Source organism: Centrocercus urophasianus, unplaced genomic scaffold (genome assembly GCF_019232065.1).
Source record: "Centrocercus urophasianus isolate 14NV4802_14NV808 unplaced genomic scaffold, USGS_Curo_1.0 seq_24, whole genome shotgun sequence".
NCBI lineage: Eukaryota > Metazoa > Chordata > Aves > Galliformes > Phasianidae > Centrocercus > Centrocercus urophasianus.
Genome location: NW_024884800.1, coordinates 13,897,615 through 13,920,697, shown reverse-complemented (window position 1 = coordinate 13,920,697; position 23,083 = coordinate 13,897,615). Strand labels below are relative to the sequence as shown.

General features: G+C 40.1%; 1 protein-coding gene across 1 annotated transcript; it reads left to right on the top strand.

The window, feature by feature from the left end:
• Window positions 1–531: 531 nt before the first annotated feature.
• VSIG1 (V-set and immunoglobulin domain containing 1) lies at window positions 532–20,592 on the top strand. The gene is made up of 8 exons (XM_042825481.1): window positions 532–580; window positions 3,968–4,128; window positions 9,092–9,199; window positions 15,547–15,745; window positions 17,290–17,445; window positions 18,125–18,244; window positions 18,911–19,037; window positions 20,409–20,592. The coding sequence occupies exons 1-8, from the start codon at window positions 532–534 to the stop codon at window positions 20,590–20,592; spliced, it is 1,104 nt and encodes a 367-aa protein (XP_042681415.1).
• The last annotated feature ends 2,491 nt before the right edge of the window (window positions 20,593–23,083 follow it).

The following is a 23,083-nucleotide window of genomic DNA, read 5'->3' as shown; positions in this document are numbered from 1 at the left end:
TGACACTGTATGAGAAATACTTCTAAAAATGGAAATGTACTAACAAAGTATTATCTTCAGATGCCCATTTTACAAAAATATGTGATATAATTAACAGGAAATAAAGATTATTCCATACTCATACAAGGCATGACTCCAATGCTGGTAATCCCACTGACCACTGGCAATGCTGGTAATCAGATGTAGCTCTACAAATTCTTTTGTTGTGCTCAGTAGGACTATTTACATGGGCAAATATTGCTGGCATAGTAGGTATAGGTGGGAGCATCGGGGCTTCTCGGATTCAAAGGTTTATTATTAACAAAACACTCATTTGCTTTCACCCCACAAAGTGGTTTCAACTGAACAATCACACCACTAGTCGGAGAAAGGCATACATGCGATAAAGGAGAATGAAAAAGCTCGCTGACGTGCTGATACACAGCTGATAAGAAAAACAAAAAGCCACTTGAAAAAAAAAGCCCACACAGATGAGTTTTAGTTGAAGCCAGAAGCTGCATCTGGTCACTTTTCTCTCCAAACGTCAAGAAGATGTTTCCAACGATGCTGAAGATATTTCCAATTCTAGCCACCCTTGCAGGTAAGAAAAACAAACTGATTGAAATAACGCTAAAGTAGAAGAACTTGCTGCAGTAAGACAGCAGGTGATCCTGACTGGCAAACTAGGAGAACATTCAGGACTTATTTCTAGATGTAATGAAGATCATGGCTACACTGACGTGTCCTTTTGTCGAAATCAGCAGGATGACCCCTAACTGGTAATAATTTTTTGCTCAAGAACGGAATTTTAGCTTTGGTAAACTAATACTTTGCTTTAGAGCTGAGAAGAGGCAAAGCGCTCACACACACAACGCTTGGGTCCTTCGTGGTTGGCTTTCTCACATTCGCCTTTTGTCTCCCCTTCACAATATGCTGCGAAATGATGCCTTGCATCCACCGCATTTAAAACTTTTTGGGGGATGCTAATCTTAAGCATGCAAATAGTCCTTTGGAATTCCATGAAGTGAGGATGTAATACCTCATGGAATCTAGAAACTATATGGTACACTAAAGATAATACTTTATTACTGTTTCAAAGACAATGTATTGGGCTAAGCTCTGTTTTTAATATATACAGAGGTGGGCATTTTAAATCTAATGAATAGCCTCCAATTTCACTAAAAAAATTGGAAGCTAGTGTCCAACATTTTCTTTTCAAGACGGAATTATCTGTTTGGAAGCCAAATAAATATTTTAAATGGTTGCTCGTGGTGTTTCAGTGCTATCGCTCTCACCCCACAGATTTTTGCCTTAAAAGTGAAGAGAAATTCAGCACTAGTACAAATATTTTGCCAGACAATGTGCTCTAATTTCAAGGGTTTGGATTTAAGACCAACACTGTGGCTGTAGCAAGGGAAATCACTGACAGGGCTTCTGTGGCAGTCAGGAAAAAATCAGCAACCGGTATTTGCTTTGTTAACATTAAGAACTGCATGGGTCTGCAATGAAAGTGAATGATTCTCAATTAACAGCAGCCACTTTTCTTTAACAAGGAAATACTCTCACAGTAATGTTGAGTAAAAGATACAGGCCGACTATTTTTAACAGTAAGTTATGCCCTGTTCTCACTTGCCTTTTGTAATGTGTAACTTCTTACTCATGCCCTTTTTTCATTGCAATCAAAAGGCCTGTATGTATGAAATGGGATTATAAGTTTGAAACAGTGGATTAAACACGAAGACAAATTCTCATTAACTTCCGTGGTGTGGAACAGGCTGGGCAGGTCCAGTCTGCTCCATTTTCAGTCAAAAGCACCATCTTAGAATTAGTAGTGGCGTTTAACAACCTTGCTGGACAAAGAAAGTTTTATGGGTTTTGGCCTTTAGAACTAAGCAAGCTGTATGTGTTTATTCAAAACATGCAGCTTTATGGAAGCTGGAATCACTTAAGGAAGCTGGAGTCATTTCTGCTAACTTCTCCTGGGAAATATCTGGTCTCTGTAGCACTCTTGATTCTAGAATCAGAGTGATAAAGGAAAATTGAAGTTTTGAGTAGAATGCCATTGTGTGGAAAGACAGCAGCTCCTTTACAATGAAGAACAGAAAATAAACGCACGTAACTGCAAGTATTATTGTGGCAAGCAACCATTATCTTCTGACCGACTTGTTAAAGCCAAGATCAATGAGCTGAGACATCTAAAATAATACTGTATGGCTTTCATACTAGATTATAGTAAGGACTAAGGTATTGTGAACTCACATGACAAGAAGGACTTGTAGATAGCACTGGGATCCCCTCCTTCTCCAAGGCAGGATCCGCTCTGATTTGAATCAGTCTGCCACTCCTGTGAGGCTGTCTTCGTATCTAATGTAAATGTCACTGCAGTTTGAGCCTGCTAGCTTTCCTCCTAGCCACCACTGCCATGGAAAGTAGATTACTGACTTCTTTCCAGTGAACTTTTAACTCTTGAAGAGTTCAGACTCTAGGTTGAGATAGGCTTGCATACTGCAAGAGCTGATGAATCTGCGATATTTACATGGTTAAAAATGAAAAAAAACCACCAAACCTCCTTTCTTACACTGTTTTTTCTCATATGGGTGATAATTTGAGTAAAATATTTTTTGATGTTGCTGAAGGTTCTGCTTAAACTCTCAGAAGCAGCACCCTAACATAAAAGGCACAAATATTCCATTAAGAGAAGGTTGTTTTCTATGTTTTGCTTTTATCACTGGCAAATATAATTTTTGCCTACACAAAAATTAGCCAACATGAATTTCTCACCTTGCCCACTGTATCAGAAAAAGCACCAACGACATATATTTTCCACCATGTCCAGAACAGATTCTCCTTCAGAATCTCTAGGCAGTAGCCCTAAGACTGGACTCAGCCATCTAGCTAAGTCCTAACATTCAGACTTCAATTTTAACTGACAGCTCTAGCTTTTTTGCCTTAGGTCACCATTTATAGTAATTTGAACAGAGGACAGAAACAGATAAATACTGTAGAACATCGCTCAGTTCCTGTCGTTAACACTGCTCTGTAGCCAAGACCGATGAGAACATTACAGAAAAGAGTTCATCCATTATGTTTAGTCCTTTTCTGCTTAGAGAATGACAGAAAGGGTTGATCAGGTTACCAGAGAATTTCTCACAACTCACATGATAAAAGCATTTCCAAAAAGCTCAGTTTGAAATTTGCAAGGTGAATATATTGGAAAACAAAGGGCTTCTGCAAGGAAGCTATAAGAAACCTAAACAAAAAGCAAAGGAGGTTGTGGTGAGGTGGAAGTCAGCCTATTATCCCCAGCAACAGCGATAGAACAAGATGTAACAGCCTTAATTTACACCAGGGGAGGTTTAGGTTAGATATTAGGAAAAAATTCTTCTCAGAGAGTGGTGATTCATTGGAACAGGCTGCCCAGGGAGGTGGTAGAGTCACCATCTCTGGAGGTGATCTGGTGGTTGGACTAGACGATCTTTGTGGTCTTTTCCAACTTTAATGATTCTATGATTCAAAGGAAATAGCAAAAGGCAAATAGAGGAAATCTGCCGGGATTCAGCCTGGGAGAAGCCAACAGTGCCACCGAGTCAGAGTCAATGTAAGAATACGAGAAGGTAGCAGATGGCGAGCCATGAATAAAGATCAGATATCTGAGGAATAAGCACAAAAAAAGAAGGCAAGAAAGGTGTACAGGAGGCCTAGGGACAGCTGTGAATGAGAGCGTCAGGTTCAGGAGAGCGCTGAGTGCAGGGAGGCTGCCAGTGAGAAGGCAAGTCTGTGCATGTGGGAGCAAGCCTGCTTTGTGCTTTGCCAGAACAATATTTGTTTTAAGGGGGCTTGCTATCACTGACATATGCCCAGGAAGCCCAAGGGAGCTGTACTAAAAGCAGAGTGACAAACACCTCCAGGTTCCTTTGGCGGAGCAGGGCCATCCACGCAGCGCCCAGGCTGCCCCGCTGCTCTCCGCTCATGCGCTCACTGCTCACAGGTCGTGTCCATGGAGTTGTGGTGACCGTTCCTGAGAAGACGGTGAACGTCAAGAGTGGCGGGAACGCAACCCTTCTCTGCACCTACACGAGTTCTCAGCCGCTGGGAAACTTCTTCATCCAGTGGAGCTTTTACAGCGCCAAAGAGAGCCAACTGCACACCGTAAGATATTTATTTATCACAAATAGAAAGTTCTTTAAAAATTATTACAGTTTGTGCTGTTACCTTCACCATGTCCCTGCATTTAAGATTGAGCTGCAATGAAATTTGGGAGAGAGCACCAAGTCAGCCTCGGCTCCGAGCTCCTCCTGGCGGCCTGAGCTCCTGCTGAAACTTATGAGAAGGTGCCAGAGGGACTCGAATGTTGAATGCCTTGCTCCAAACCACACAGTCAGCGTGACAGGGAGCCAAGTCCAGGTGTCCAGCAATCACACAAGTGCTCCTGCCCTAGGCCAGCTCCCTTTTCTCTTGTCTGGCAGATATTTCCTTCTATTGTGAGGGCTGTTTTCCTAGTGAGACGCCCTTGCCTATGACTACGTGTTCCCCAACCAAGGGTCAGATACAAGCTCCTGGCTCAGCCACCACTGCCACTGCCCAGCAGCTCTGCATGGAGTGGTGCCAAACAACAGACTATTTGTGCAAAGCAAGCGGTCATAGCTTGGCTGAATTCCACAGGAATTTGTGCTAGCAGGAAATCTGCCGCATCAAGCTTGTGTTAGTGTTCTGCAGCATCCCACAAGCATCACTGTGGTAGCAGAACAAACATGGATCAAAGGCTTCTGCACTGCCTGAGGCCCTGAAAGGCAGCAGAGCTGAAAAGTGCTTCCCTGCAGGATGGTAGGAGGAAGTGTCAGCATGGAGACAGTACCAGAACAGTGAGGGACACTGTGAACTATACAGGTTCATGCTTAAACCACTGCTCAAGCCTCCCATGGGGCTGTGAAGGCCTTGTAGAGCAACTTGGTCTGCGTGGAAGGAACCAGTGATGGGGTGTGTGACTTCCTATACGCCACAACAGTGCCCAGAGTTCAAGAGCTATGACTAAATCCAATGTTTTGTTGGGAAATGAATCCATGAATCTCACTCACAACACAGCATGACGGCTGTGAGTTACTGTTAGCTTACCTAGGAAGGTGCTGAGCTCTCAGCAACATTTTCCCTTATAGGCAGAAAAGCCTATAGAAGTGCTACTGCATCCTTGAAGACTGTGACTTTCCCCATGCTCTTGTTTCAGGCTTGTGTGTTTTAGATAATTCCTTTTCTTTTCCACTGTACTCATCTTATTGCTAACATTTTCCTACTAAAATTTCAGTCCTGTTTGGTGTTAACACCTGACAGTTGATATAAAGTTGACTTAGAAGACCGGCACAATCCACATTGATGATATTCCTGTTACGTTTAATAGTTAATAATATTATGTTAGGAGATTTGCCACCACTGATAGTTACACCTTCTATTCAGTTTACCAATCATAGCAGAATAAGACTGCATGTAATTTGCAGAATGTACAGTACTGAACAGCAATAGCAATTTGAGACAACTGCTTACCCTCCTGCAGTATATCATAGCCACAGATAAAGACTGTATCAGAGATAAGTACAAGCAGTGAGCCCATCCCAAATTCTGACTCTAGCTAAATGCCAGACAGATGCATTCACACCTTCCCTGACTAATTGTATGAATAGCTGTTACTCATCATTAGCTTTTTTCAAGTCAGAACTGTTTTCTTAAATAAAGAATTATTCATGAGATGGTGGTAGCTTCGTTCCCCAAGTAAGTTGTATGTCGTATAATATATTATAATTTTGACCCAATACATTGCATCATAAACTGTAGTCACTTGTTCAGGAGTTTATGTTCAGGGAAGTATAGCACCAAGGTAGGATTGAGCTCATATTCTCCAGAATCAGCTCAAGTTTTTGTGTTTACTTGCATTGAGTTTTCTTTATTGCAAGACAAAAAAAAAAAAAAAAAAAAAAATTTCTGGTCACAACAGAGGAAAAAGAGCACGTTGTAGCTCAAAGTATTTCAGAGGGAGCATAGAAGACAGTGTCAAGAGAACCAGGAGGGTAAAACTTGTAAACTATGGCCAACAGTGAGAAAATATCCCCCGAGGAATGTAATCGTAAAATACTGTGGGTGGTTCAGAAAATGCTCAACAAGAGTTGACCTGAGGCTACTGTCAGGGAAACCTTGTGGATCAGTCTCTGCAGTACTCCCTGTTTTAGCAGCTCCCACTGAAGACATTGGAAAAGCTGTGCCTATAAGGGCTTAAGAATCACTACTGGGAAAAAATGACATGTTTTTCTCCCTGTTTGAAACAAATTTCATGGCAAGTTCATTTTTGCAATGTAGTACATGCACACTGGCAACAGATGATCTGCATTTTGTTAAATAGAGTCAATACAATGGAAAGGCGATGGGTTAGTGGCTAAGCCCATTCTCCAAGAAGACAGAGGCAAACCATCCATTACCTGCAGTGCCCATTCTCAACTCATACGTTCAGCAAGGCACCCAGAAAGCCCCCACTGCCTGCTGGTGTGCAGGTGTGAGCAGAGTTGCAGGACTGGGGTGCTGCTCCTTCACAATGCTTTGAGCATCCTGCTCAGCCCTTTGGTCATATCTTTTTACAAGAACGTGGTAATTCCTTTGCATTTGGAACTTATTCACAGGGAAATTCATCATGTCAATACAAACACTGGTAAGAAAGTATTGTGACTGCTTGTGGAGTACACTCAATTAGGGAAATTAAAAAACAATCTCTGTTTCTTCAAACCTGGCTTTGCCCTGGCTGCTTAGTATGCAGCTGAAGTTAAATTTCATGGTTTGTCTCAAACAGGAAATATATGCACAACAATAAGAGAGATTGCCAGCTTTGCCTTACATTGTTTAAAGAATACTAAAATGTAAGGTAAAATTATATTCAATATGCTGATGTGCTGACAAAAACGTGCTGGCACTATGGTTTACTAATTACCAGAATAGTAGCTTGCATTTTAAGCCAGATTATAATAATTAAGATTACTCTAAAATGTCAGCAATAAATAAACACTTCCTTACAAATTCCTTTTTCCCTGAAAAGTTTGTAGAAAATTCTGCTTGCATTAAGAATTGGCCATTTTTCAACAACAACATAAAAATGGATAACATTTCCATTTTTTACAGATGAGAATTTCTGCCAAATATTTTAAAGATAGGAAACTTACATATTTTCAAAAAACAACAACAGAAAATACTCCTTAATCCACCTCCTACAATTCTAAATACTCCCAACATGTTACTAAATGTTAGCTGTCTTGATGACTCCATTATTCACATGATTGGTATAATCAGAATTAATGGGGAAGAGGCATTTTTCATAAGAAATACAAGGAAAATAAATCTTCATTTCTATAAATAATGTTTATTTACATAATTGGGAATATGACTATTTCTCTCTACAGTGGCAACACATAATAGAAGAAAGTCTGATGAATGCTAGGATTAAGGCAAATTTATGTCATTTAGATGCTTTTGGCTTGTAACATCAACGAAGGTGAGCCTTAGAGCCTTCGATTTTAGGACACAGTAAGTACCAGGCCCACAGGTATTCTTTTAAAAGGAATGCTAGTATTTAACACTGCCATCTTATAGATTTTGCAGCGTGCTGAGATATGTAAACTCCAGTACAGTTCTATCTCAAATGAGAGGAATAAGGACTGGTGACAGTGTTAATTTAATGCAGGAAAGTATTCAGCAGCAGATACTACCTTGCTTGAAGACAAGACTGCTGCTGCTCATGAGTTCACAGACCTGGTGCTTCCCAGCACTTGCTCTACAAAGCTGGCTGGTGTGCTTTGCTCTTTGTTGTGGTGTCTGCACATCCTGCTCCCTTTGCCCACCTTACATGATGCTGGCACAGGTGCTCAGCAGTTAAAAGCTGTGGCAGTTACACGTGAGAGATGAGATACCACAGACGGTACGGTGAGAAGGGAGGCAGCAAGCAGAGGAATAGCAGGTGTTCACTGTGATGGTTTTAAGAGAGTGCAGCTATATTTAGTGTGTGAATAGAAATCTTTTTGCTCATTGGAGCCTAATTCTGCTGAGAAGTTTTTCCAGTGAAGAAACTAAATAATGTAAATATCAACAAATGGAAAATAGGATGCCACGTGTATTTTTAACTTCTTTCTCTTGCCATTTACACCTTAGCAATATGTCTTTTTAATAATAAATTTAATTTTTAAGTCAGAATACCCAGCCAAGGCTCTTGCGCTTTCCAAACACTGAACTCTCCCTACCTTACCTATGGACAACCTGAAGTAAAAGCTCCTTGTTCTGCTCACCCAGGGTAACAGCGTACACCACAGCCTGGCCTGCTTCCTGTGGTAGGGTCTTCTGCTAATGTCTGCATCTGTGTTTCATGTTATGCTCTGAGTCATTTGGCTGGCCTCGGTGTAAAGCAGCTAAATAAATGTTTGAAAGATTGAGACTTCTGTTGACTTTGCAAAGGCGAGGCTGCAGCCTTGCAAACCTAAATATAACTCCTGAACCCAACCTGCTCACACCTTGAGCCTCCAGCCCGGGCCACCCACGGTCAAAGTGGAATTATAAGAGATATGTGGCTGCCCAAGCTATGCCCACTATGTAGTACTGATGGAAATGCTAGGTTCGCTAGAGCAGTAAAAGAAATGAAGGACTGTTGTTTGTAAGAGGCACAGCTTCAGTTAATTGTGAAAAGGGGAACAAAGACCCCTTGTCAGTGTCAGTGTCAGAGCAGTCAAGCAGTTCCCTGTGTGTCACTGGGATCACTGTGACTGCCTGCGGCTCTCCCTGGTGCTGGGGTGAATGAACTGATCCTCTGAAGCAGGCAACAGAACAACACGGAAAGTGGAAACAAGTGGCAAATGATCAGGTTGCAATCCATTTGTTTGGAGCAAATATTAGACTTCAGTTTTAGTTTGCCCAGTTGTAGGTAAAACTCAGAAATAGGATGATGTTGCATCCCAATCTGTACTGAGGGCACCTTGCCCTTGTGAGTGGCACCACTGCCTTCTGGGGGCTGTGCAGAAACCAGGTGCTTACGCTTTGGGGGAACACTTACAGTCTCATTTAACTCTCAGACCAGCCCATTTTTGCTCAAATGCAGCCTTCCCCGTGTCATGGTATTCTGAGTATGGATGAAAAATCAATCAGTCAATGTCAAAAGATGGTGTATGTGACAGATGCGCGGGGAAGATGTAGCTGGAGATACAAGGTAAGAAAAAAATCCCCGCAATCGTAAGAAAAAAAAAATCTAAACAGCTTCTGCTACATTAACACTGCTATAAAAACTTGTAATCACGCTCTATATTTAAATCCAAAAACCAGCACATGACTGAGATGAGCTGAATCAGACACACCATTCCGAGTTCTTAACTCACGCTACGTTTTATTGCATTTTCCTCTATCAAAACTTTTTTGGATTCTTTTTCCTCCAGCTATTCTATGTGGCTGAATTTGTATGCGATCCTTCAGGAGTATTCTATCCAAAGCATATCTTACTGACACGTCCACATGGGTTGAATGTGAGCAAGTCTGAATGGCCCAAATTTGGAGCTAGATATTTACATAGCAAAAACAAACGTTCATCCTGGATCCCCTTTCTAGAAAGTAACATCTTGAAAAATGATGTACAGAGAGGAACACAAAGCTGCCTGCTGATGTGTCTTCATCCCAGCCACTGGCTGGCCATCTCCCAGACTTAATCCTTTCCAAATCCTTTGACTGAGTGGGATTCCTGTCTCACAGGGTGCAGCCCAATGCAAATCGAGGTCTTCATAACTGCCAAAGAGCAGTTACACCAAAAGCACTATGAGAGCACGTTTGAGCTTGATACACTGTAGGAATTTCTCACTAATAGTTCAGCCACAAGAATGATATTGTGAGAACATGGAAGAGATGATCCCCAGGAGTATTTTGTGCCAATTAAAGCTGCTCGGTGATCAATTCTTTTAAGGCTTCTGACTTCATTCCTTACTCTTCTTCCAATGTGCAACTGCAGCAAGAGGCATCTTTAATTACTCAAGCAAAATTCCCAATAATATAGGGCAGAATATCTCTGCTGCAGAAGGGCAATATCAGTTTCAATGCAAATATGTAAAAAGAAGCTGTGGATGAGAAAAGGCATTTGGGGCCAGACTTAGTCACATGACATATGTCAAAGAAACCAATGTATGTATGTGGGGATTTGCTTTCTTATCTGCCAAATTCAGAATCTGAGCCTTGGGCTTTAATTAACACTTTGAGTGTGCAGCATTTGCTCTCTAATTAGATGGTAAGATGCTTGAGGGAGTGCTGAACACATTTTTTTTCCCATGTTGTTATTTTATAAATTCTGTCTGTACTCAGAATTCAGGAAGATGATGGTATCTAACCGATAAAGTTGTTAATACCTCCCTCTGCATTTATTGGTAAGAAAGGATTCAACAGTTCTTTTTATGGTTGCTTGAGAAACCTCCAAACAGAAAATGGTATGACAAAGTGATAGGGCCTGAATGCTTCTGAATGCCTGAGCTTCACAGCTCTCCAGGCAAGGACTGTGAATCAGAATGAGACACTGAATACACCAGGCGATGGAAACGTCATTAGACAGGATGCTAGAGCTTTGTATCTGCTGGTGGGAGAAAGCAAGAAGGGGCTGGAGGGTGAGAAGATAGGTATTAGAATGGACATCATGTCCTCAGACTGCTTCACAGTCAGGAAATCAAGGCTACTTTGGAGATTAAGGGGGGACATTTTGTAATGCATCTTCAGCTGTACCTCTTTTTACAGATTTGACATCCGGATGTACTAGACAAAACAGCAATGTGATGTGAAGGTAGTAGCAGATGGGGAGATGGGAGGAATACTGCATTGAAAATTGTGAATTAGTCCATCCAAAGATATTTGAAAGACATATTTACACTATTTTAGTACCTGTTTGTGCAGCCCCAGAAAGAGAGCAGAAGCAGACAGAGGTGTGTTTTTTCTAATTCACTGTCTGATTTTTCACATCAGAAAAATCTCCACTCCCCAAGGAGTCAGATTGTTCTAGGGGAGTTGTATAAAGAAAACCTGGAGGTGGGTTCCTTGTTCTCTGCCAAACATCTGGCAGCTTTTGAAAAGCTGCAACTCAGTATCAGCATTGCCAGTTGCTTCCTCTTTAGGCAAGTACTTTCTTCACCATCACACAAGAAGAGGAACACCCTTCCCACAGCTCATGCTGAAGTAAAAGAAAATAACATACGAGTTCAGGCACCAGACCCTGCTGCATTTGGGCCACAGATTATCTTGTCCCCAGCACCTGGAGAACATGAACGTTACCATGATTTTCTTCCCAACTAACATGATCATTTCCACTTCCCTGTTCTTTCTGTAATTCATATTCCCCAAACACAAATAGTTCAACTGCTTTGGAAATCTATGAGTCTGAATCCTGGACGTATCAGAGAAATGCAAAGTAACTGCCATTGCCTTAGAAATCCAGGCAGGGTGGATGCTGATACTAGTGGTGGTAGGCAAAGCCTTGCCCACAGGTTTTACAGAACAAACTGCAATCCTTTGTAAGATCAAGGAGAATTTCCCAACTGCTCAGCTGTTTTGCAGAAATGGGAGTTTCAGACTGTGGAGTTATTAAAGACAACAATTTCAGGAGTGATAATCTTGGCTTTTGTGTGTGTGTGTGTGTGTGTGTGTCAGTTCTTTGATTAGTCATCCCAGGCAGCTGCTCCCATGACATGTGAAAAGGCATCATTCTATAAAAACTTGCATAGGCAAGCTAGCTGGTAATTGGAAGTAAGAACCATTGCTACATCCTCAATATTGTTTATACTCTGGTAAATCACTGTCTTCACTAGAGCTGCTCATTATTTGCTTAAGAACAAAAAGTGCTCATTTTTTTTCAGAGAATACAGAAGAATACAGAAGATTTCCTTATTAGTAGTATTATTTTTTTTTAACATTCAAGATGCTGGACTTTAAACATACCTATTACACCATTACAAAAAGGTCTCCAGCAAAAGACTATCATTGACTCTACTGATACTTTTTGCATACACACTTTTCAGGAACATTTTAGGTACAATGGAAAGAAATGTTGATGAGCTGTGTGTTTGTCAGAAGTGACATCAGTTGTTAAAAAAAAAAAAAAAAAAAAAAAAAAAAAAGTCTTCTGTATCTTCAACAGAAAACAAGTTTTTGACTTTTTAAATGGAATGGATACATTTTAAAGAGTATTTTATTGCAGCTTTTTGAGAGGTACAAACATAAGCTTTTAAACAACACTATAAAAACGTTTGATACAAGGCTTTGAAATACTCATTTTGAGTGTATTGTTTGAAATGGGCTATGCATTCACAGCCAGTGAACTGAAGCATGTTCCTCTCAAATGAAATTTCCTGTGTACACAATCCAACCTTACCTCTGGGACAAGATATACACTCAGTAATTAATCACAACATTACTCAGCCTTTTTGGTGTTTACCACCTTCCTTCAAGCAATAGACTCCAGGGCTATTATGATAAGCATCATACAGCAGCAGAAGAATAGAGAATAGGCAGGAGCCTGCAGGGGAACTGAGTGCATTTCCTTATGAAGTGCAACTATGCTTATATTCATAGTTTAAGAATATCCTAAAACAGAAAGATTTGGTTTAAACCCATGAAGAAAACAAATATTCTTTGCTGTATGGACACTTGCTTCAGACTTAATAGTGTACACAAAATATTTTCCTTGCATGTATTCAGAAAAGAAGACCACACAGGATTAATTTTGCAGCACATTATATAAGGGCTTAGATATGTAATTCATCCGGACTTCAGATGAAGCAAACCACACTCACTCAGCACTTGCTTCTGTGATGTTTACTGGCATGCCCCGACTGCATTTAAGCTCACAGTGCCAGTCCTGTTTAGCAGAAACATGTGCTGTAGCTGAGCAGGCATGCAACGGGAAGTTTCTGTTACTGTTTAGTCTCACATAAATACCAATCACTCTAAGGGAGACTGAAGAGAATTTAGCCCTTTTTTCAATAGAAAAGCCCTATGAAATGAGATAGTGGGCCTGCCTCTCCTCTCAAGCTGCTGCAAGTCACACAATACTTAAAATTTAAGCCATTTTACAGCTTAGTTTCATGGTAGTGTGAAGCTGCTGGAAGCTCCTTCCCTTACAGTGCAGAAAAGGACACCACATAATTGATTGAGGAGAAGCAAATCCATCATAGCTGAGATTTATGGAGTTTAACAGAAGCTTAAAATTAGAAGTTGCAGTTCTTATAATTTCAAACTCATCAATCAGGCAGTGTTCAATACTCGGTTGCAACTTGTATTAGGATAAACAGGAAAAGAGAAGTGGGGCCAATGGCTTTTTTAAATTACAGGTAGATTTGTTCTCTGATGAGTGATTTGTTTAAAGCAAACTCCTAATTTTGAACTGCCTCTCTTTCTTAAATACTAGGGTGTTTATCCAGACTTCAATTTTGCATTAGATATTGGCAAAGCATGACGTGAGTTTTAAAAGAGATTGTCTTGCATGCAAGAAATGGCAACTGGAGATTCTCTCCAGCAGTTTTGCAAACTTTCTAACCTAGTCTGCGCTGTGCTAGCATTAGAACTCTTATCCTTCCCCCCTGAAACACCACTTTCCCACATTTTGTTAGTGTACACAGTAGTTTAGCTTTGGTATTCAGAGCCCTGCATCAATTGTACCTGGTGTTTGCAATTCTGTAGTTGGGAAAGATCAACTTTGTTGGAAAGTGGACCAAACTGCACTTGAGATGGGGCCAAGCTATAGAACTGAGGCTGTTGGTCCTATGCAGTCCGTGTTTTGACCTTCATTTGAAAACTTTATCATTGCATACACCAGCCATGTTCTGGCAGTTTTAGGGTGTAGCTTGCCTTAAGCTAATAAAGGTTTCCAGATAACATTGCTTAAAGATTTCAGTCAACACTTTATCGGGGTGGATAAATAGAATTAAGAGTAAGTATTCTTAATTCAAAATGCAATCAGTTGATCTGCAAAGTAAAGCAAATTACACTTCTTGACTGTGGATTTACAGTGTCCCTACTGGCAGGAAGCTTTGACCACAGAGAACTTTGATACCACTCAAGTGGGAATGATATTTTACACCAGTTTGTGAAGCTTTTTCCAACAAGTGTTTTCCAACTATTTCCATGATAAACATATTGTCAGTCCAACTTTAATAAATGTATTTACACTGCTGATTTTGGAATACTGTCAGTAGGACAAATGTTAGATCTATTTGAGTACCAAGCTGTAATTCTGTGTGATTACCACTGGTGAGAAAATGGCTGAGTGTCCTTGAAACATTCAGTTTGCCTAGACAATGGAGTTTGTGCACTGGGGAGTACATGGCTTATCCCAAGCACTATCACTTATATATAATGCTACTACTGACAGCTGAGAAAAAAACAATTAATTCCACAGTACCAAGCTTTGTTCTGTCAGATCTCGGTTTCACGGGCAAACTCATCAGGAGATTGTGCATGTACTCCTTGAGTACTATTATTTTTACTCTAGAGCAAATGAGGTATCATGGCTTGAGGCCCAAGGCTCAAAATATCAGTCTCCACAAGGAACACTATCTCTCAATCAACAGATGTGGTCTTCCAAGCTTACAAATCCAATTCTATTCCCACAGCGCTGTTAAGTACAATTAATGCTACCGAAGTCTGTGGAATCAGTCAACATTAAAGAGCAAATTATAGTTAGGGAGGAAAAGTAGCATTCCTTAGAGGCATTTCTCTTTACTGTGCCTACAACTCTGCAGAAGTTTTCTACTGGTTAGTAGAAGGGGAAATTCTTGATCTCAAATAGGTATCACTTCAAGCACTGAAGCCACCAGCTATTCTTGACTCCCATCTATGGTATAAACTCAAAAAAAAAACATCAAAAAAGCCATCAGGATAAGTCACGATACTGGCTCCGACCCTGATTACACAAACAAGAAGAACACATGGTTGCTCTAATAGCATGTATGGTTATTCTTTTGGTGTTCTTGTACTGCATTTTTATTGCTTTCAGATTTACTGCAAACAGATCAGGCATCTTGTTTGCTTAGACCTATGCTGGGTGAATTCAGTTCTCTGTTTGCTAGCTTTTGTATTTGGAAAGCTCTGTAGCCACTTTTTGCAATGACAGGTCCATTCCTGTCATAATCTTCTACTAAGCTGCTTATTAACAATATCACAAATGATCACTGCTTTAATTAGTGCCACTATTAATTGTGCATAACATTGCATTTTTACAGCTTTATCATATGATGATCAATGATCTCACCTTTGTTCCTGCAAACATACAATCTGTGACTTAAGTACGAACAGAAAATCAGCTACTGTCCATTTACATGACTCAAATAACCCCTGTTCTGAAAAGCTTGCTCCATAAAAAACATTAGAAATATATAATCAAATGTACCATGTTTTCATCTCTTTTCCTGAGGAGGGTGCAAGAAAGGGGGGTCACCTTGTTTGACTCAATGAGAAATCAACCACTGTCCTGTTACCACTAGCAAAGGGACAGTAAATTCTCTTGTTATTAAACTAACAGCTTGTTTTGTACCACAGATCTACTATTATTCAGAAGGACAGTCTTATTCCTATGGAGAGTTTAAGGACAGGATCACAGCTTCGACAAGTCCAGGGAACGCATCAATAACGATCTCCAACATGCAGCCCTCGGACACTGGTTCCTACACCTGTGAAGTTTTCAGCCCCCAGGATGATGCTGGACAGAGTCAAAAATCAGTGATTGTCAACGTGCTGGGTAAGTAACTCTCCTCTGTGCTGCTGTGTTGTACTTTTCCTGCCTTTTTACAAGAACTGAGCTCACGTCACAGCAGCAGGGGGAACAGCAGAGAAGTGATAAACAAGGCCCATGATGCAGAAAAAGGGCTCATTTATGTATTGACGCAGTTTTGCTCCGAGGCTTTGGAGGCAGAGAGAGCTTGTGGTGCCATCTAGCTTCCAGACAAAGCAGGTCTCGTCTGATCCCACTCGCAGCTGTGTTTACTTGGCCTGCAGTAAAATCCCATTCTCCCACAAGAGGCCTTTATATTCATCCTCCCCAAAAGCTACCTAAACAGGTAGCTGGAACTACCCAACTTCACTAGATTTTTGATGTCGGAAAAGAAGGGATACTGTTTCATTACAATAAGAAGCCCTTCTAGCCATAAGTGACAACTCCCCTGGGAAGCCATTGCTTTCAGCATAACCCAGGCCCAGCAAAGACCAGCACTGACTGAGGTCTAACGGCTGTGATGACCTGTGTGAATGTGGGACAGGCAGCAGGACAGCCAAGGGTTCCACGACACCCTGTCCTCCAGAAGCTCTAGAAACTCAGTATTGAATGGAAATACGATTAAATCTATTTTGAATTGAAGAAAACACCAGCTGTCAGAAGGCTGCACAGAAGATGGAAAAAGAAGTGGAATGAGGTGTCTTCCTCCCTAGTAAGAGAAAAGTTTGCCCTAACCCCATCTAAACATTGCTTTTGTACTAAGAATTCATTCCTGATCACAGTTACAAATCATAGCTGTACGCAAGCAAACTCAATATGATTTACCTATCTGCCACGGATAAGACAAAGACACATGTAAATCCAATCTCTGACAGTCACATTTTCAAAGTACAATTACTAATCCTCATCTAAAATCCCCCAAAGAGTAAATCTCAGAACAATTAATTAAGAAACCATAGTATTCAAATAGAAATTCATTTATGCACATAAAATTTCACTGTGTTCATTGGTTGTATAGTTTCACTGATGTCACTCTACAGAACTACAACAGCATGTTAGATGTAGGAAATGAAAAATTATAGCTCTAAGTAAAAGCATGTCTTCTGTGTATAAAATGAGAAAGCAGTATCCAAACTTTTTTTATTTTTTATTTTTTAATGTATTTCCTCCAAACCACAAGACACTGAAGTATCAGGCTTGACCCTCTCCTTTTAGATAGAAAAGCTCCTGTGGCCCTACAGGAAATGATGCTGTGTGGCAGAAAATTATTCATGATGAACAGGGACTGACTCATCATTAGTTGATAGTTTTCATCACCTCCATAATACAACTTAGCATGTAGAAGGAAGACTAACTAATAGTACTAGGCTATGTATATACCTTTAGTATGTTTAGTATTACTCAAATCTTTATAGATCTCTTGGCTAGATCTATAAACAAGCCTGTGCTCTCAGGTGGAACTCCGTAACTGGGGTTCAATTCTTTACTGCAGCAGCACAAGAACAGGTCTCAGTGTGGAAACCGCAGCCCTGGCTGTATACTCATTTGTCATTGTTGTTGTTATTTTACAGTCAAACCCTCAAAGCCTTTCTGCAAAATAGAAGGAACGCCTGAAAAAGGCCATCTAATCTACCTCTTATGCAAGTGTGACCAAGGATTGCCTCACCCCACCTACCGCTGGTACAAAGTAGATGAGAACACCCTCACGCTGGTGACTGAACACTTCAGTACGTAACTACAGGACTACCACACCGCTCAGGAGTGCTGTCATAGTACCAGCTAGGACTTCACACCTTTTGTATCACACATGGCAGTGAAACATACCTTCTCTTCTGATGCTCAATACCACAAATTCCTATTTTTGCTTACTCAAATTGATCAATAGCTGTCACAAAGACCTAACCTGTTTGTTCTCTACTTTTTTTTCCTATTTGTTTTAATAAAAAATGTGGCATGTTGAAGTCTATACCATTACACTGAATTGTTAAAATGGGAGAAACATTTATACCATTACATCTTGCTTCCCTTGAAAGTCTGAATGAACATACATTCAAAATAGGTCAAATAGTCAATCAGTTGCTAAGAACTCAATCCTGAAAGTCTTCAGTATTCATTATCTTTTCATTTATGAAATTATACTGGCAATATTATCTATTTACAGAGTATTACAGATGTATTTGCACTGTAGGACATACTTCTCACATTCTAATACACTCCTGCAGAGTCTACTCTGTAGTAATTTTTAAGGAAGCTATAAGTTTTTGATTCAAAGACTATTAAAAAAGTGAATGAATGAAGGAATAATATTTTCCACCTCTTAACAGTTCTTAGAATTACCAGTTATAGATAACCATTTGCCTCTGAAGCATATGAATGGCAGGCTGTAACTGTTCTCTCCCGTCACAGATCCAGACACTGGCATTCTGTACATTGGCAATCTCACTACCTTTGAAACAGGACATTACCGATGCATAGCCAGCAACATCATGGGGAACAGTACTTGTGAGCTCGACCTAACTTCAATGCGTAAGTGAAAGCAATCCCTTACACAATGTGTATGCTGCAGAAAAAATGCTGTAATATCCTTAAAATGAAGATTTTTGGCAATACAAACAGCATGGGCATTGGAGAGCCACATTTGTGTGTAGATTTTTCATGTAACCAGTAACAGTAAATCAGTAAATTACATGGTTACTATAAGTAACCATGAGATATGTCCCCAAAATGGGTGCTCAATCATTCAGCGGTCTATAAAATGAAAATGGTAAGTCAGAGCTAGCAGCTGTACTGGAGACAGAAGTTTTCAGTATTCACAAACAATCAGAGCATGCATTTTGTATCTCAATTGAACAACAGTGATAAAGACAACCTCCATTTCAGAATTTGTTTGAAAAGACTGAAGAGCAAAGGCTTTTCAACTACTGCCAAGGTTAACAGCCCAATACTTTCCTTACCGAGTCATAAACGTGGGGTTTTCTGGGGGTAAGGAGCTAACTATCAAGAAGAGAGGCAGTGGAGATCATAAAAGCACAGTTCTCTCTTTCCTAGAGCATCTTTGGTCTCCTCAAAGAACATTTTAGCCTTTAGCCTGTCAGACTGAGTGCTTCTCCACTGAATTTCTATAGGATTTTGCTGTAAAATTCAGGTAATTCTTTCTTTATCTTTTTAAAATTTTCTTCTCCCTCTGCCCAGATTCTGATGGTAATATTGTTGCTGGAGCATTAATTGGAGCAATTCTGGCAGCTGTTATCATTTGTGCTATCGTCTGGGTCTTAACCAAAAAGGCAAGGACAAAGAAGTCATCAAGTAATGAAATGCAGTAAGAATTTGCTTGCTTGATTTTAAGACAATTATTTCTGTAAAGTACTGTTGATAAACCAGAGCTAAGGTAGAATGTAAATATTGTAAACATTTATAGAAAAGTAAATAATACAATGCTTGGGAAAACTTCCACAGTGAGGCTTTTTTTTCTTTGACTTTTAAACTGTTGCTCTTGTAACACAGGTTACCATTACCCTCTTCCTTGTTTACATGCAGTTACCATATAGCAGTTCCTAAAATAGTGATTTAGAAGTTTTTAAACAAGACAAGTTGAAAAATTTGGAAAAATGGTGTTTAAAATGTAAAAGTAAATGGTGGTTGTTAATAGTGCGTGGATGAAATAATAAAAAAGGAATAGCAGCTAAGGGTTTCCTCAGCAAACTAACTGACTGACAACTAGATGTGAGCATGGGCTATGGGACACATGCTGAAGATGCTCTAAGGAGATACTCAAATGGAAGCAGACACAAAGATTTACGAACAGAATGGAGCACAAAATGTCCATTTTGATCCTGCCCTGGAGCTGATTTTTCCCGTGCTTTGGTCACTCATTTGCCTCTTGAATTGCCAAATCTTCAGGATAAAGATAATTTCATATGCTACACGAGCTGCATGTAGCCCCATGATGTTAAATGCTAAACACACAGCTGAGCCTGAAAAGATTGTCATCTGGACGCTGCCCTGGAGCAGAGCTCTCAGACTTCCTGAAGGGACTGGTGCTAACCCAGACCAGTGGCCAGTTGCTCACTCATGTACATCATTTCTGCTTTGAACTGAAGCTGCTTTAACATATAGGTTTGTGCTTGGATTCTACTCTATCTCACTATGTGGAATTAATCCACTCATATCTAATGTTTTTTACATGTGAAAGTACTTCAACATTGAAAGTTGTATTGTTTTGATGAGATGAATGGAATTCATTTGTTACTAAAAATATTTTTCTAGATGTCAGTCTCTTCAAAGCTTTTTTCTGACTGCGCCCTATTTTTATGCATTTCAAAGGAACCCCAGATCTGCATGCAATTTCCCTGAAAGCTCACATTAACCAGTATGTTTTGCTGTCCTTTCTCAGATACTGCCCAACAGCATTCAGTTTCTCATTCTCCCTTCATGACCTGGCAGTTAAACACATAAAAAATTATTACTTTTTTCTAATAGTATAGCTGTTAAAACTAGTGATGCAGACCACTAGAACTGTCAGTCTTTGCAGTGATTTTATAGTTTCTCAGGTGCTTTCATGACAGAATAATAATAATATGGGGGCTACTGTTCAGATGAAAAAGCTACAAAGATTCATTCTTTCAAAAGACTCTAGAGTAGGCAGGACATCAATGTATGAAATCACAATCTTCCTCCTGTCTTCCTGCAGAGTAATGGCTCAGAAACATTCCAATGCAGAGTATGCTCAGGTACCTAATGAAGAAAATACACCTGCAACCACAGTTCTACCAAGCAATGCGACAAGTGAGCAACCTAGTGCTGATGAAGCAGCAGCGTCTGAAACACCAGATAATGATGAGAAGCATGAAATGCATCAAGAAGAAACAGCCTAAAGTTCATTTTAATACTGTTTTCCTCATTGGCTTTGGATCACATTATTAAAAAAAAACAACAAAAAACATCACTGAATTAACATAGCATTGTAGCTAAACTCATTTGTATTGTGAACCACTGGACTGGAGATTGAAAATGATGTTACAGACGTACTTCGTGAATAGCAGATTTGGCCTTTAAGGTTAACCACATTTAACTTATTATCTAGTTAAACATAAATGTAATTATAAAAAGGCTACCATCTGCAATCATCCAATCTAGTTTGCAAAGATAATCAGAAAGCATCACAATCTTTGGAGAAAGTAAGAACTTCCCAGTCAATTAAAAGAAAGCTGTGTGTGTCCATGCAGTTCTGAATCACAGCAGCCTTCTCCACACAGCGTTTCCTGTGCACTGAGATCCACCATCACGGCCATTACCTTGCTGTGTTTAAAAGATCTGGTTTTGTACTTCAGAAGTACAATCAAGCTTCATCAGAGTGCAAAAACAGATTTAAAGACTTGAACCACTGAAATCTTCTAAGTCTGAATTCCACATGAACTTTAAAAAAAATAAATAAATAGAAGGCAGGGAAACTTTTACTCTGTTACCAAACATGGGGTACTACTATGTTAGCAATGACCTTCTGACTTTAAGGTTCCCGAGACATCAGTGTTCCTGAGCTGTGCTTTTCAGCAGTTCTGGTTTTCAGTTTAATGGAGTTAGCAATTGGGTACCTACTTCAGACCTCAGCCAACTGGTTTCCAGACAATGGGAGCTGGAAACTCAGATCCTTTATCAAATCTAGGCACACAGGGCAGCAGATTCCCCTTCAAAAGCAGATGTATCTGCTTTCAAACCTCAGAAATGAATACTGCCAGCTATAAACACATCAGCTTCCTCTGCCTGATATGACTTAACAACAAAGTCACGCTACTACTCTTCTGATCTCTTTAGCCCAGTATAACTTTGTCCATTTCTGCTTTCAGAAGAGCTGGAGGACAAAGGGATTCCGGTTCAGGTTTGTTCAAGGAACAGACACTCAGACTCAGCAGCTCCCTCATGTTCGACATGAAGCAGATACTCCTGGAAATAAGGAGACGCTGCTTTCAGTCTTGTGCACTGCAGAGAAACGTATCTGACTGAGGATCTGCTGTGTTTGGGAATTTAAGTCTCCTATTGGATCTATTATTCATAAATCCTTTGGTGACTGTTCCTAGCCTGTAACCATTAGTTATATGCCTCATTCATCTTTCAAATAGATGAGACAGAGACAACTATGCTAAAATTTTCCTTTTTAGTTGCTACAGCTAAGTACCTTCACCAACATGTAAGGCATGAGGTCCTGCTGAAGATTCAGGTTGAATCATAAAACGTAACTGTATTCATTGTTCTTTCCACACAGTTCTGTAGCTTTCAAGATACGTGTGTTCCAGTCTTTAGCCTCATTCTAGAGGATGAAAGCACTTACAATATTCTGCTAACACTCTTTTGGCTAAGAACTGCTCCTGATATAACACACACCAAACCCCTACTCACACCAACACTGCCTCATTCTATAAGCGGATCTATACCCTCATTTCTCTCCAAAATACCCAGCCTAAGTCACAACCTGTACATATGCTTCTTCTTAATCAGGTGCATCTTTTATTAAATCTCAGATTTTACTATGCAAAATCTGCAAACTCTAACCATGCAATTAGCTTTAGAGGCTTCATTAGTATTTTTTAGATTCGCAGCCGCATAGTTTCATAGGCATGCAACAACCTGTCACTGAGCATGACCAGTAACAGCAGGAGTGCCACGTGGGTGCCATTTCTTACCAATAATGATGCGTAATGAGGTAATTCAAATGAATGATTGGTCCAAGGAAGCTCGTTCCTTGGCTGATGCTAGCATTGATTTTGAATAGCTTTTCCTCAGATGCTCAAAGGCCTTTTTCTACTCTTGTCTTTCATGGACGAATACACACAACTCTCTTCATAGCTGTGCTAGTTCTAAAGTAACCTCCTGCATCGTGTCAATTATATTTTTGTTATTCGTATACATTTCAGGTCTCCATGATACCAATGTGATTGCATGGGCAAAAGAGGGGAAATATATTATGTGGCCAGTATCATCAGTTTTCCTCATCTCTACACATTTCTCTGCATTTATTCCTCATACAACTCACCAGAGTACACCAGGAGCTTATTCTGGTGACTCTGTATTAGCTGTACAATGTAATTGCAGACTTCCTAGACCACTGCATTTGCTAAAAAGTAGAACTTGCTCAAGTTATGTTAATGCTTTATCTAAAACAAAGGACGGAAGGTCTTGATGAACGACCCCTCCCTTACTTCTACCCAGCACACTGCAATAGTTAAAAAACAATCCAACAAAACAAAAACCCAAAGAAACAAACGGAAAAAAGCAGAACAGATTGCTGGGGCTAAGGAAAATAACAAATACATTTGTTTGGGGTTTCCTAATACAGAAATGTTTCTGAAGCTTTCTCGCAGATGTTTGTCC

Excerpts from the sequence above, each read along its gene's own strand:
- VSIG1 (XM_042825481.1), top strand. The coding sequence starts at position 532 with ATGTTTCCAACGATGCTGAAGATATTTCCAATTCTAGCCACCCTTGCA. Across the intron at positions 9,200-15,546 it reads GATGTAGCTGGAGATACAAG|ATCTACTATTATTCAGAAGG; the intron begins GTAAGAAAAAAA and ends TTTGTACCACAG. Across the intron at positions 17,446-18,124 it reads GCTGGTGACTGAACACTTCA|ATCCAGACACTGGCATTCTG; the intron begins GTACGTAACTAC and ends CTCCCGTCACAG.